The 15,292-nt window shown below is 43.6% G+C and overlaps 1 protein-coding gene across 5 annotated transcripts in view; it reads left to right on the forward strand.

The window, feature by feature from the left end:
- ntn5 (netrin 5) overlaps positions 1-15,292 on the forward strand; it is a 32,143-nt gene that overhangs the window by 12,273 nt on the left and 4,578 nt on the right. For 2 of the 5 annotated variants that reach the window (XM_086197994.1, XM_086197993.1), the window contains exons 2-7: positions 4,100-5,523; positions 6,722-6,910; positions 9,092-9,241; positions 11,484-11,534; positions 12,536-12,616; positions 13,316-14,325. In XM_086197994.1, coding sequence (XP_086054120.1) covers positions 4,110-5,523; positions 6,722-6,910; positions 9,092-9,241; positions 11,484-11,534; positions 12,536-12,616; positions 13,316-13,857 — 2,427 coding nt within the window. In that variant the 5' untranslated portion in view covers positions 4,100-4,109 and the 3' untranslated portion in view covers positions 13,858-14,325. Of the gene's footprint in view, positions 1-4,099; positions 5,524-6,721; positions 6,911-9,091; positions 9,242-11,483; positions 11,535-12,535; positions 12,617-13,315; positions 14,326-15,292 lie in introns of those variants that run through there. The other 3 variants (XM_086197997.1, XM_086197996.1, XM_086197995.1) reach the window with 2 other exon arrangements.

Genomic DNA, 15,292 nt, shown 5'->3' on the forward strand with positions numbered 1-15,292 from the left:
AAAGTTTGATTTTATGGTTGGAAATTGAAAACACTGCCTCCTTGTCAAAGGACTTTTATGTTTCTCCTCGTGTCTTTCAGGTCATTGATATTAATTTATTTTCTGTGAGGAATTTCAATGCAACGGAAAAGCAACAGATATACTTTAACAGTGGTGGTGGTTTGGTTTGGTTGATTTGGTTTATTTGATTTAGTTTGGTTGATTTGGTTTGGTTGATTTGGTTTGGTTTATTTAGTTTGGTTTGGTTGATTTGGTTTGGTTTATTTGATTTAGTTTGGTTTGGTTTATTTGATTTAGTTTGGATTGGTTTGGTTGATTTGGTTTGGTTTATTTGATTTAGTTTGGTTTGCTTTATTTGATTTAGTTTGGTTTGGTTTGGTTGATGTAGTTTGGTTTATTTGATTTAGTTTGGTTTGGTTTGGTTGATTTGGTTTGGTTTATTTGATTTAGTTTGGTTTGCTTTATTTGATTTAGTTTGGTTTGGTTTATTTGATTTAGTTTGGTTTGGTTTGGTTGATTTGGTTTGGTTTATTTGATTTAGTTTGGTTTGGTTTATTTGATTTAGTTTGGTTTGGTTTGGTTGATTTGGTTTGCTTTATTTGATTTAGTTTGGTTTGGTTTGGTTGATTTAGTTTGGTTTATTTGATTTGGTTGATTTGGCCGTGACCCTGAACGGATCAGCAGTCTCAAAATGGATGGATTTGATTTGGCTTGGTTTGGTTGGGTTCGTTGCCTTACCTCCTTGTGACCATTATGCTACTACTTTGACCTGTCTTGGCTAGGACTCACTGGTAAAAGAGATTTCAGTCGCAACATGACCCCCCCCCCACCCACCCTTCACGGATGAGCGTATAGAAAATGCACTGATGGATGGATAATTAAAGCACAATTGGAAGAACAGAGCTGGGGTTCTTAAAACCAAAGACTGAGATCCAGGGGTGATGTAATCTATCATCTACATCACTTGGGAAACCTTCAGATATTTTTTTTAATAAATACAACATGAAATAGTGACTGGAGCGAATAACAAAAACCCTCTCGATTACTGTCCATCGGTGTCAAAGGCACTCTTAACTTTCATATCGTAGACAAAATTTCATAGAAATGTTTTATTCCAACCAAAATGTTAGACAATGCGCCCGACGTCAACATTTTAGCTGCTGTCAGCTTCATCACACGCTTCAGTGTGAGCTACATCTGAGACGGCTTGTTGCTGCGAGCGGCAGCGTCCTCCCTCTCCTCTGTCCCACTGTGCTGTAAACATGCCCCCAGGTTGTCAGCAAGTATTTTTCCAGGCGTTTGCCAGCCAAGCATAGCTGCTCCTGAAGATCACCCGCCGGAGATGTTGATCTCATCATACCACTATTTGGCTGTATAAGCTATTTGAAAGACAGACATCACTGCCAAGTCATTTCAGAAATATTTTCAGCGATACGTCATGTCTCCGAAGCGAATTCGCGCTTTAAAGGTTAATTCTTTGAGGTAATGCTGCGTGATGATGTATCCCATCAAAACTAATTAGGGCGTCATGAAAAGGAACATCTCCTGAGTGTTCTTCCGACAAGCCGACCGTGTGAATTTATGGAAAGCAGCAGCCGCGAAAAAAATCGCTGAAACTGTATCCGTTGGGTTATGTTGGCGATGCCAGACAGATGATCTGGTTTCGGAAGAAGAGAGTCTGGATTTGGCCTTGAGGGGCGTGTTAAAACCCTCAGGGGCCTCTCTCAGATGAACATCCATTCATCAAAGTGGTTGTAATGGGCCGATGTTTAATTAGTCATGTAATGTGAGAGAGACAAGAACAAGTGTATGTCAAGGGAATGTTAAACAACCGACCCCCCTTTCCCAGAACCCTCAGCCAGGTCCTGCACCATTTCCCTGGATCCTCCAGTACTGACTTAATTAATCACTTGATCAACATACGTGTATTGGTGCCTTCAGGTTCCCGTGCAGCATGTCTCAACATGTTAGGAATGGCCTGGCGGAGCATTCTGGACCCCAGGAATGTAGCCTGACAGAATTGGGGTCACAGTCAGACCACTCATCGCTGCACACACCAGTTTCCAGTACTAACATTGCAGAACCTGATACACCTGATCTTCCCTTTTGTCCCACGCAGCTTCAGTTGATCCACTCTCAAGCAGCTTTTAGCAGTTTACCAATGTGTCCAGTAATGATACACGAATGGTAACTTTAGGTGTTACAGCAAAAACTGATGGGGGGTTGAGTTGCCTCCCGCCTCCAACTATTTGGCAGTTGTGTCAAAGGCATTGCAGGGGCCATCAACAACGTTTCTCTTGTCAGATTGACTTTACACTTTAAAAAAAAAAAGAAAGAAAGTATTATTTAGAGGCTGTGGATGCAAACCTTCATATCATTGCGCATAAGAATCATTAGTAAACTTTAATTTTATTGCGGTCTACATTGATTGATTTCCAGAAAGGTGTTGAGAGGTGTGAAGAAAAATGGAGAAAATCTTCAGGTTAGGGGTAGGTTTAAGAGAAGATTATTATTATTATTATTATTATTATTATTATTATTAGTTAGGGTTAGGAAAATAAGGGACAGGATAAAGAAAAGATGGGAACGAAAACTGGGTAAGGGTTAGGATTCGGGGAAGAAAATGAATAAGGAATCGGGTGAAAGTGGTCAATGTTAGGACACCAAAACAAGGTAAAGGATAGGGTGCAAGTTAGGGAACGAAATGAGGGTAAAGGTAGTTTGGGTTAGGATGGAGCTTAACTTTAGGGATGCATTTACAATAAGATTTGCGAAGGACATAATAAATGTTGATGCTTAAGTTGTTCTTATTCAGCACTCATGTATAACTAAGCGTGGACCAACTATTGTTACTGTACTGTTATCGTAACGTTTCGCCAGCGTTTGCAGACGAGGGAACGCCATTGCTCCCTCAGAGCTGTGTGGTCCCCGAGGGGAAGCCTCATGTTTCGGTCGATGGCTAATTGAGCGGGATGACGAGGCAGGAGAGGCTCTCGGCCCCGTCCTCTCTTACGGGTTTGGTTTATGCAGCCCTGCTGACTTTGCTGTCACTGTCAAACGCTTGTTAGGACATCATCAATCTTGCAGCAGTTAAGAATATTCCCAGGACAGAATGAAGGGGGCAGGTGATAGATGGGCCAGGAGATGGACGAGCAAAGGGAGAGTTGATTGAAAATATGGAAGGAGGGTAGTTAATGAGGAAATGGGAGTCGTTTTAAGAAGAAGTGGAGAGAATGACCAAACAGTGAGGGTACTGGACATGTTTGGAATCTCCTTCTGGACTTTGTGTGAGTGATTCTAACAATAAATCACTGATTCCACAGGATGTAGATTCATTGTTCATTTTGTCCAGATGCCAGAATGAATGCTCGCGGGTATCGAATCTTGACAACGGGATGAATTACACTCATCACCAGTTGTATGGGACGGGAAGGGATTTCTTCACACTATGGACGTACACAAGTCTGTGTTTGTCTTTACTACGGAAGTATCCATGTAGGGGCTCAAGATGAACACACATTTCGATCTGTAAATCATTTCCACCCATCCTTTAGACTAATCTGACTCTTCCCTCCCCTCTGTTATTTCTCTGGAGCTTTTTCTCGGTTTGCTAACACCTCCCAAAGCTGAGGCTTCTCGCTCGCCTGCAGCACGGACCGACGGCGAAGTGATTGGAAAAGGAGAACCATAAACATGATGGATGTGGTCCAGCTCTGGGTTTAGCCCCAGCTGTCGGGCATGTTTTTTGTCATTCCAGACACACTTGCTGAGCACGTCTTCGCCCGCACTCTTTTTGGGGTTGCGGGGAGTTTTAAGACGGATATATTCTTAAAAGCTGGTGAAGGTCATGGCATCAAATCAGTGGCTGACACTACAGTGAAGATCCCAGTTTACATTTTTACAAGATGAGATCTTTATTGGCATCTTGCAAAAGCCAAGGGTGAGCAGTGAGCTGGTATCGTGTGTTTTCAATAAGGGCACAGGTGGCCTATCTTGGATTTCTTTGGTTTGAAATTCAGATTATAAATCAATCATTTTTCCCCTTTTAAGATCTAGTTCACATGGTTTTCTACTAAAATCATATTCTTTTTCTCCACAGGCTCGATGACATGATGTTACTACCCTTTCCCCCTCCCCCTTCCACCTCTCTTTTCCCTATTTTCCCTCTACTCCTCCTTTTCCTCCCTCGCGCCCTTGTTTTCTCTTCCCTGTCTCACATCCCGTTGAGCTGGACATCGCCTCATGATCCCTGCTATCAGCTAGATGGACGCCCACGACACTGTCTATCCGAGTTCATCAATGCCGCCTATGGGGTCTCGGTCAACGCTAGCCACTCTCTCCAAAGGTCTGATTATGAAGGAAATATCACCACTTTGACGGACCTTCATAATCCTCACAACCTCACCTGCTGGATGGCTCATGGGAGTCCTGACAGCGGGGACTGGGTCCTCACCCTGCCCCTCGGTCGCCGCTTTGAAATCACCTATATAAGTCTGCAGTTCTGCCATCAGGGGGAGCCCTCAGACCCCATTTCCATCTCCATCCTCAAGTCAATGGATTATGGCCGCACTTGGAGGCCAATGCAACATTACTCCAGCGACTGCCTCGGCAACTTTGGGATGCCCTCCCAGACGGTGGCCCAGAACAGGCACCAGGAGACAGAGCCTCTTTGCTCTGATCCGCGGCCTTTGCAAAGGCAGCGGGGTGGCATGGTGCTGGCCTTCTCTACTCTTGATGGCCGACCATCGTCTCCTGATTTTGACTACAGTCCCACCCTCCAGGATTGGGTGACGGCCACAGATATCCGAGTGGTCTTCCACAAAGTGTCAAAAAAGGCAAAAACGGGCAGCTCAGATATGAAGGACGAACTGAGATGGAGGTCTGGCTACACGGGACACACTGGAGATCAGGTTGCCAAGATGAACACGGATAATGCACTGGCATTTTTTACCAGGGGGATAAAAAACTCAGAAACCGGTGTGAGGAACAAAGCTGGGAGGAAAAGTCATTATAAAGGTTCAGATCAGGATGAAGATGGACACAATGTGACCAGCCAAGAAGGCGGGGACGATTTCAGCTCAGACAGACTCATGTCCACAAAGAAAGGCATTAAAGTAAGAGGGCATGGCCACAAGAGGGAAAATATTCATTGGCTGCCTTGCCCAAATGGTGGCTGTAATTGGACTGTCGAGGGTCAGCACAGAAGAAACAAAGGGCGGGAACTGAGAAAAAGGAGAAACAATAATCTCAACACAAAGCAAAGCTCCAGAAACCTTCAGGTTGTCCCGCCCCCATTTGCTTTAGCCACTCCCATCCAAGCTTCTCTGGCCCTCTCGGACCTGCAGGTTGGAGGCAGGTGTAAATGTAATGGACATGCCTCTAGGTGTCGCCGTGACGATGCAGGACGGGCAGTGTGTATGTGCGAGCATCACACGGCCGGTCCAGACTGCGATGTATGTGAGGATTTCTACTTCGACCGACCCTGGCACCGAGCTACACCCACTCACGCAAACCCTTGTGTTGGTGAGTCAGACATCAAAGATATTGTAAATTCAGTAAGAATTAACTGATTTTTTTACCATTCTCACAATGTTCCGCTAATACCTACAAATACTTTTTTTTTTTCCTTTTTGAAGAATTTATATTGGAAAGGGAAACATACATGTAGCAGCATCAAATACTCCTGCAACTGCTGGTAGCTGCAACTGCTATGTACTCAAATAGTACTGTTAAATTACTGAGATATTTCCCCACTACAAGTAAAACACACTTTGAAAATAGGTCAGTAAAAGCACTGAGAGAATGTGTTACTATTTTACGTTGATGTTTAATGTACCAAAAGCTTGTAACGCGCAAACTTGAAATGGAGACAGCTAGAAAATGTTCCAACCAAGCACACTGATAAATGATCAAAGGTAAGATCAAAGGCCTGTTGTTTTGTAAACATATCCAGATCAAACTGGATTTTTTTTTTCCTTGTTAATAGCAACTCAATTCTTTTTGAACCTCCATAAAAAAACGTGATTCGTATAACCATCGCACAAGAAACTGCAGAAAACTAAAAAGCTTTTTTTCATAATTTTCACTCAATTCAGTCCCGATTTGTTATTTTCTCTTTTTTTTTTTAATTCCTAAATTAACTCTTGAATAGTTCAGGTCAGCAGCCTCTAAACCTCTGCCTGCTGCAGCATTTATCACAGTGAGACGAGTCGATACTTCATCCCCTGACTGCTGATACTACCACGACACGCAGTCCTTTCCATTTCTGTTTCTAAACAAAGAAAATTGTTTGAAACTGTGATTATTAGTACACATTCAGCACACAATATTATTATATTGTGAGCTACTAATGTAATATGTCTAATCAGTTAGTCACATATTTTTCCTCTTTATCATTTATTTTTGTTGTTTACTTGTTTTCATGTTAAACTTTGCTAATATATAGATGGATATGCATAAAACGTTTCCAACATTCCGTGTGTGCCATGTCAGGTGTACTAGTACGAGGCCATTAGTGCTTCTGCTTCTGTCACCCCTTGAGGGAAGAGCTAGAATGAGAAGTTCTGTTTCCATGGCGGTTACGTGGAATCAGTAGAAATCAGGTCAGGAGCTTCATGGCATCTTCAGTTCTGACCAACACAGCCTCATCCAATATCTCTCCCCCGCAGGCTTGCACATTAACTTTCCTCATTCACGTTAATCCTCTCTCTCCTGTTTCCAGCCTGCGAGTGTAACGGACACTCAAACAAGTGCCGCTTCAGCATGGAGGTGTTTCAGCAGTCGGGACGGCAGAGTGGCGGCGTGTGTCAGAAGTGTCGCCATCACACGGCCGGACGACACTGCCAGTATTGCCAGAATGGATTCACACGGGACCACAGCAAGCCGCTACACCACCGCAAAGCCTGCCAACGTCAGTCACCAGAAGTGTGTGTGTGTGTGTGTGTGTGTGTGGGGGGGGGGGGGGGGGGGGGGGGTCAAGGAGGATTCTTGTTTGAGTATTTCTGCATATGCAAAGACATGCAGCTTTAACATTTCCTGCATTTCTGCGAGATGAAAGCCAATTAGAGAGCGACAGGCTTATTTATGCCCCTGTGTTTGCATGCTAGCTCGTCCCAGTGTCCAGAAGTGTTTATTGGCTGGTTACATTGTGAGAGCGGACAGCTATTCCTGTTAGCGACACACAAACACAAACCCCTCTGAGCTTCCACCTGTAGCCCCGTCATTACCACCGGTTGGCATCTGCTGTGACCTCTGACCTTTGACTGGTCACATGTCCTAAGTGACTGTGATACTCTGGTATGTTTGTGTGAAAGCTTGAGTCTAATATATCCCGAGTTAACAGGCTTTCTGGGAGTTGGACACACACACAGGGATGAAAAAATAGACTTAACACTACATTTTATCCCAAACTCACACAGTCTTACATGACAACTTTTATTTATTTATGCTCTGCTTCATTGGATTACCCTTCTGAGGCCAATTATTCATTCTCTCCAGTTATTTGGACACGAAAGGCTTTGTTTAAACATTACTGGAGTGTGAACAGAGCAGATGCAGTGAGTCTGTCTGCCTTTTCTCTCTGGGTCTTATCCCATGAGAGTTGCGGTAAATAAAAAGATTAGCAAATCCAGGCCACATAAAACAGCTGATATCAAGAGAAAATGATCTTTTATCGTGTGATTTTTGTGTATCTAGGAAGATGTCCAGTTTTATGATTTAACGTTCCCCTCTAACATTGAGCTTGGACCCCTCGTGGCCCACCTCTGAAAGTAGAGTTCTCAAAAAGAATCAATTCGGGCAACTGGACTCACCTCTTGTAAAAGTATCAAAAGTAGAGTCAAGGATAATAATAAAATTAGCTTCTTGCTAAAGCTCTGACAAAGGTGTGGTACAACTTTTCAGTTGGATCCCTCCGACTGGTGCTACCACCACGGGCAAAGTGCGATAAACTGTTTTTTTTTTTTTTTTTTGAATGATTGTTTTGTTGTCTACTGAACTGAACCGTTTTGTAGGTATGCTGTCTTTATCTCCTCTGAGATAAACTCACAACTCTGTCAAAACAACCTGCCCCCTTAGTAAAAATTGGTGTAGGACTGCCAATGGAATCTTCTCAACCTGGTCACCCGTCTCCCTTCTTGGTAGGCTGGAAGATTGCTTGGTTTTATCAGGATCTCATTGGTCGTAGATTCAAGAAAACCCAGTAAACCAAACCACGGTGTTGTCCTGTGACAAAATAGAGTTTCTGGTGTCAGTCGAGGTCTTGTGTCCTCTACAAGGGCAGATGCCTGCTGTCGTGCAGGATTAAGCCTCTAGACCATCACGTATGGGTGGTCCTCTCAATCTGGCCTTTTGTTCCCTGGCCTTTGGCCCTCTGCTGTTTGGGCGCATCATCCCAGGTTGCTAGGGTTTGCCCTAGTCTTCTTCAAATCTAGAAAAATTGAATTTTTCCTTTAAAAAAAGTAAAAAGTCCTCTGTCTCAAGTCCATGTCTACTCTCATGTTATGAAAACCAAAGTTATGTTCCATTCCCCAGTGTATCAACAGAAACCACGGCCTCTGTGCGTTACCCTGGTGTCGTAAACATCACGGTTGAAACAAAAAAGTTAATTTAGCTTGTAATATCAGTTCCTCCTTAAAGAGTCGCCTCTGAACTGCGCATGTCTCTCTCCAGCACAGGCTGTCAGTCTCTGGGAGCTACCAGGCAGTTGGAATGTGGCCCAAGTCAATATTTTTTTAATCAGTGTTCATCAAACAAGTTTCAAGTTCTCAAATTTGCATCTCCGCTTGGACTCGGGTCAAGTCCTTCTGAGAGAGACTAAACGTAGACGAACTAGCTGGTGAGCATAACGAAGACACTAATGAGCCTGATACTTCATGAGTCCAAAGTGTTACAAAGCCTCATCCGGTTGCCAGAAGCACAAATCATATTTAGGAGACATTCTGTTGAGGCCGTATGTCAAATAAACGTATGAATAGAAAACCATCTGTTTGCATGTTTGGCACAGCGCTTTCAAACACTTTGCTTAAGGCTTGTGAGTAAGAACGACTACAACAGTATCACTTTTCCAATCTTTTGTCTTTAACCTTTCCAGCATGCCAGTGCCATGTACTGGGAGCAGTGGGTCGCTGGTGTAACCAGACAACCGGTCAATGTCTGTGCCGAGAAGGAGTGACCGGCCTCCGGTGTAGCCGCTGTGCCCCGGGATTCAAACAGGGCAGGTCCCCTCTTCGGCCCTGTATCCGTAAGTCTGCTGCCCCATCGATAGACAGCCAACTCTCCAATGTCATGTCTTTGACAGGTATGGGATGTACTGCTATGAGGGTTTGTTAGTTTACTTTCTGTGTACACGTAATTTTAAATTGTTTCCTCAAGGACCAGATCCCAAGTGTTCAATTCTTGTGGTCCCTTCTCTTGAACCGTTTGCCAGGGAGCTCTGGGGCACATGTGTTTCTTGGTATACCGCAAGCTCATGCGTTCTGATGTGTTCTCAACATGGGCGCAAGAGGGAAATACATCATCAAAGCAAAACACGGTCAATGCTGTTGCCGTTTGTCCTTCTTCAACTGATTTCCTTAAGTTTTTCTGACAGAAATATGCGACAAGTTCTGCCGGAGAGCCTTTTGACCAAGACGGTGTAAGAATGTCTGTCAGATTCACAACATCTTTCCGCAAGCTTCTCCAGAAGAAGTGACATTCTGCATCTGTGGGCCATCACAGACTTTTAATAGTTTGTTGACAGCTACGCCAAAGTGACCTTTTTAATGTCAACCTCAATCTCATTTGCTTGCGGCCTAAATGGATTAAACTTCCTATCAAGCACTTTTAAGCCTTTATCAAATAGCTTAATATAAAAGGGGCCGCTGCTGCCTGGACTAATTGGGCCCAATCTCCCTGCATGCCCCCTTTTTGTGATCCCTGGAGATGGTTTCCACTGCAGCGATAACATAAGCTAACCACAACCTCGTCTCCAGCTGATGTGGGATCAGCAGTATCAAATCAATTGGATTGTCACTACTCACATCTCTGGGCGCTGAACTTCAGCCGTGAGCGTTAATCTACATGTATTTCGCTGGCTAATCTTATCGGTGCCGACAACAACACAGGTGCTGACACTGTATAACTGCCAGGGCCATCGGCTGGTACAAGGAGCCAGCAGTGGTGAGGTCATAGACCCCTTAAGAGAACTGTTTCAGTGCCTTAAACCTACAGTCCTTCTAATGCCGGCAGGGAGAGACACCCTGGTTGGTTCAGAAAAGGCGATTCCGTAGAAGACAACGACCCTACTTCTCCCTTCCCATTCCCAAATGAATTTATGGTCTCAACCTCATTTTGTAAATCATCATCAGATTTGAAGCAAAACAGACGCGGGAGCGGGCCACGCTTTAGGGTGCTGCCACATGCCTAACGCGAGCCCTCAAGATGGTCGTCCACAAACCATCAGGTGACATCATGGTGGTGTTGTCCACTTGTTTTACGGGTGAGATTCACACCTGTCGCTGGGCTCAAAAGGCCCTCGTCCCCCGGCCCGGACTCTGAACTCTACCGGTGAAAGGAGTGAGTGAAAGAAAACCTTGTTTGTTTTTGCTACCAGACCATCTCAGGCTATGTTTAGCATCTCTTACCCCCCCCCCCCCCCCACCACCTCTATTGTCATCAGACATACCCGGGCTTAACTTTAACTTCGCCTGTGTCTCTGCTGTCCTGCCCCTCTAAAATTGATGCGATGGCTCAGCTAACGCAGCTCATCACAACTCAGCTTCATGTGACAGAAGCAAAGCCACATTTCTGGTCTGAGGCGTATTGATACGAGGTCCCCAACCTGCTTATTCCTGTCATCCAAGAACTGTTGTATCTCACCCTGATTTTCCTGATTGGGACCTCTCACTTTCTGTATGTAGACCCACTTTCTGTCTTTTAAAAGGGGGACAGTCAGCTGGGAGGGGGTGTAGGGTGTCATTGGCCCAGTTGTGTCAGGGAGGTCAGAACATGGGGCGGGGGGGGGGGAGTCTGGTAATATATGGCAAATGTATATATGTCACTCTTTTACAAGAGGCCTGGACAACGTAGGAGCTGGACATGCATGTTCACAAACTTTATTAGGCTTTTTTGGGGGGGGGTTTGAGACAAAACCATAAAAGTAGCGATGGACTGAGTTTATTAAATTAGTAAAAGTGCAATTTACGTCTGTGTGTGTGTGTGTGTGTGTGTGTGTGTGTGTGTGTGTGTGTGTGTGTGTTTGTAGACCATAAAAGGACCACACACACACATTAGTTTTGACACTTGCTTATCTTGTGTGTGGGCATGCCTCACGCACCAGGAGGCATTCAGACATAGCACACATAACTCTCTCTCTCACTCACACACACACACACACACACACACACACACACACACACCGTGACAGCTCGTGTCTAGGTAGGCCGGAGCTCCTCAGCATATCTGTCTCTGTCACCTGTCTGAAATCCTTGTTTGTTTGTTTGAAGGAATCCAAGAAGTCGCTCCCACCCCCGTGTACCAACCTCAGTACAGCATCGGTGAGCAGATACGCGGACAAACACTTCGAACGCCTGAGACGGTTTGGGTTCAATTCTGAGATATGAGATTTACCGCCATTTTCCAACACATCAACTATCATACGCAGTATAGATTTGCAATAATAATACATAATAATACATTCAATGACCCATTTTGCCTTTGATTTTTAGTGAATATAGAATGATGTTTCCAAACTATTTCATGCAATACTGTTTTCATAGCAATATTCACATACTTTAAAAAAAAAAAGTATTTTAAACATGTATGCGGTAAGAAAGTAGGAACACAAAAGTGTATGTCACAAAGCCACGGCCCAATTTCAAATCTGAAAATCACTCTGATTTTAATCACAACAATGAGAGACTTACAAAAATGTAAGTAAAATATTATTTTGTTTATTAAATTTTATTTAATCGTACAATTTTATGATAGTTTTAAGTTTTAATAAAAAATGTATTTTTAAAAAAGTATTTCTTGTAAATGTACTCTTACTGGGCACCTGCAGAACTTTCATGACCCATCAGGGGGGCTACTGCCTACTCATGAACTCACAATGTATTCAAGTGGTTACTTTCAGTAAAAGTACAGAAATGTCATCAAAATAATTATATATTTGCGAAATGTGCTTAAAATATTAAAAGTAACCATTATCTGCATTATCCTTTATCAGTTTCAAATACATTTCATGAATATATTTCAATTTTCTATGTATTTTATTAAAGGAAAAGTAATAGACGTACATACCAAAATTGCACTGGTGTCCTGCATTTCACAACTAAAGAGTGTGTAACCAGGCAGTGACGCAGTAGCAGCTAACCACTCCCCTCTAGTGGTGGAGTTTAGAACGTCCCACCTGCTGCAGTGGTGGGGGGGGGGGGGGGGTGTCATCTGTTAGTCACTGGATACTGTGATGACAAATACAAGCCGCCATATTGTAATTAAGGGTAAAGACATGTGCTGTTATGGTGGCTGTGTAATGATACACTCTCTTCTCTCATAGCTGAGGAGTGTGTGTCCTACTGCCATCCGTCTCAGGGTAAAGTCAGGATGAACCTGGAGACCTATTGTCTCAAGGACTATGGTGGGTATCTGGATTTTCTTTGCTTGGTTTTAGTTTGTATTTTTTTTATAATTACAAAGACTATAAATGTCAGCAATATCTGTTGGTGCTTTAGCTAACGTAGCAGGAAGGGGAAAAACAGTTAAACTGGTTTACTAACGTAGCATGAGGAAAAACAAACAGTTAAACTGGTTTACTAACGTAGCATGAGGAAAAACAAACAGTTAAACTGCTTGAACTAATGTAGCATGACACAACAAAAAACAGCTAAAGTCCTGCTTTAGCTAACTACGTGATGGAGAAAAAAAGCAGTTGAGCTGCTCTAGCTAACTTTGACAACTGTTTAAGCATTGGGCAGAAAATGTGTGTGTGTGTGTGTGTGTGTGTGTATATATACACACAATTAGTCCTGCTTTATGTAACATTCCATGAAGAACCAAAAAACATGTAAAGTTAACTCCTGCTTAAGCTAACATAGCATGTCGAGAGGAAAAAATAATTGTATAAACTGAAACAGAAAAAACAGATAGTCCTGCTTTAACACTGCATGAAAAAAAAGCTGAACTGCTTTAGCTAACATAGCATGGAAGACATGTCAAACTGTTGGGTATCTGGACTTTCTTTGATATTATTTCATATAAATATTAATAAATAACAAATAATATGAAATACTAAGTTGAAAAATAGCAGTAAGACTTATTTCAACTCTCCAACTGTCAGTGCTGAAGGTTCAGGTTAGAGGGATGGAGCGTTCTGGTCCCTGGTGGCAGTTCTCCATCTCAGTGCAAACCGTCTTCCGAACAAGATCCACCTCCCGTGTTCGTCGGGGACCCCAGTCCCTCTGGGTCCCTGACCGTGACCTCACCTGTGGCTGCCCCGCCCTCCACGTGGGTCGGACCTTTCTTTTGATCGGTGCAGAGGAAGGAGAGAGAGGTTGGGCACCGGAGGAGAGCCGCTTGGTGGCAGACCGCTCCACTTTGGCCCTCCAGTGGCGGGAACACTGGAGCCCCAAACTTAGGGGCTTTCGGGGACAGGACAAGAGGGGCCGCTGTCCTGCAAAATCCCCCGACAAACCCCGGCACTATCACAGTGAGTCAGGGTACATCCCCCCTCACCTCCTGGCTGAGAAGGACAAAGAGAGAGAGGACGACGCTCGATCCTCAGTAGCGCCCCAAACAGATGGCGGCGAGGTTACCGCCACGGAGACGCCCCCCTCGCCCTCCACACTCCCTGTTGTGTGTTCTACAGGAGGATCCGTATAAATAACAAAAAACAGACTTTCTTTTCCTTTTGTTAAACGTTTATTTTTCAAAATGAATTTGCTTCGAACTGCCAGAGGAAAGCTCAGAAAACTCGCACGCACGAAACGATCGGATGTCCAAATACTGATTTAATAATGTGAAGAAACAACTTCATCATCAGCAAAGAAATTCTTGAAAACCTCCAAAATTGTTGTTGCTAATGTGAAAAATAATTTATGACGATTTAAATATCTTCTACTAAGGAAAGTGAGTTATGGAATGCCACACAGTATTTGTCTGTTCAGTTTTTGATTACTGTTCTAGTCATATTTATTCTTTATGTCATGCTCACACAACGGGAAAATAAAGAACACAATGTACAGAATGTGCAGATTAACTCTACCTCACATTTGATACACAATGTAGTCAAAAGTTATTCAAAAAAATGTGATCCCCCTTTTTTATGAATAAAAACGGGCATTGACCATGTTATTGCTTTTGTTTTGTGCCTCAAATTTTTAAATGAATTCATACGGAAATGATTGCATTTAGACAGGAAATTAAAAATCTGATTTTTTTTTTCATGAGGCCTTCACACCTGTCACCTCCACGTTCTCTCCTGCACGTCTAGTCTCAACACGCGGTGGAAGACTTGGGGAAAGTGACGCTATCAGCCATCAGAAGTCCGTGGACAGCTGACACAGAGACCAAACTACCATTTTCTAATCGGGCAGGAATCCTGCGATAGACAGTCGGGAGCCCAGATTCTGATCTAAAAAGCATCGGTCATCATGGTTTCTATTTGGCAGATTAGGTGTCATGGCGTCGGGGTGGGGGTGGAGGGTGGGGTGGGGGTGTTAAGACAGATGGAACAGCTCCTATTGGTTGAGTCGTTATGTTTTGGTAGAGGCGGCGTCACCGATTGGCCGGACCACTCAGTTAAAACTGGCAAATCGAAAATATTTTGAGTAAAGTAGACTTGCTGACTGACGACCCTCTTACTGGAACTGATCGTAGGGTACAGTGTGAGTGTGTGTAAGGCTCTACAAAATAAGCATATGAGTGACTTGTCACTTCTCTGTCAGCAGGCCTGTGACCTCCTGGTCGTTTATCAACTCATTAGTGACACACACTCATAAGTTATTCTATAAAATGAAAAAAAACAACAACCAAAAAACAATTTGGGGCTCACTTATGACCAGGAGGAATGAACTGCATCTCTAAATTATGTAAACCACAGATGAACGGCTAAAACTTTGAATTTAAAGCAGCGCCACTTTGTTAGTCAATGTGGATCAGGGGGTCACTCGCAGTTATGAACCTATGGAGAATTAGCATATGATATTTTTTGCGCGTCTCCCTCATAGCTTGACTCTGCTCTTCTTTTGTAGCAAGATTTTCCTTCCAGTGTACAAAATAGTGGCCCGGAAGAGAGTTTGACAACCCACAACCAAGT

This window comes from Aulostomus chinensis, chromosome 24, assembly GCF_037954235.1.
Source record: "Aulostomus chinensis isolate RoL2024-O1b breed Wild chromosome 24, RoL_Achi_v1.0, whole genome shotgun sequence".
Classification (NCBI taxonomy): domain Eukaryota; kingdom Metazoa; phylum Chordata; class Actinopteri; order Syngnathiformes; family Aulostomidae; genus Aulostomus; species Aulostomus chinensis.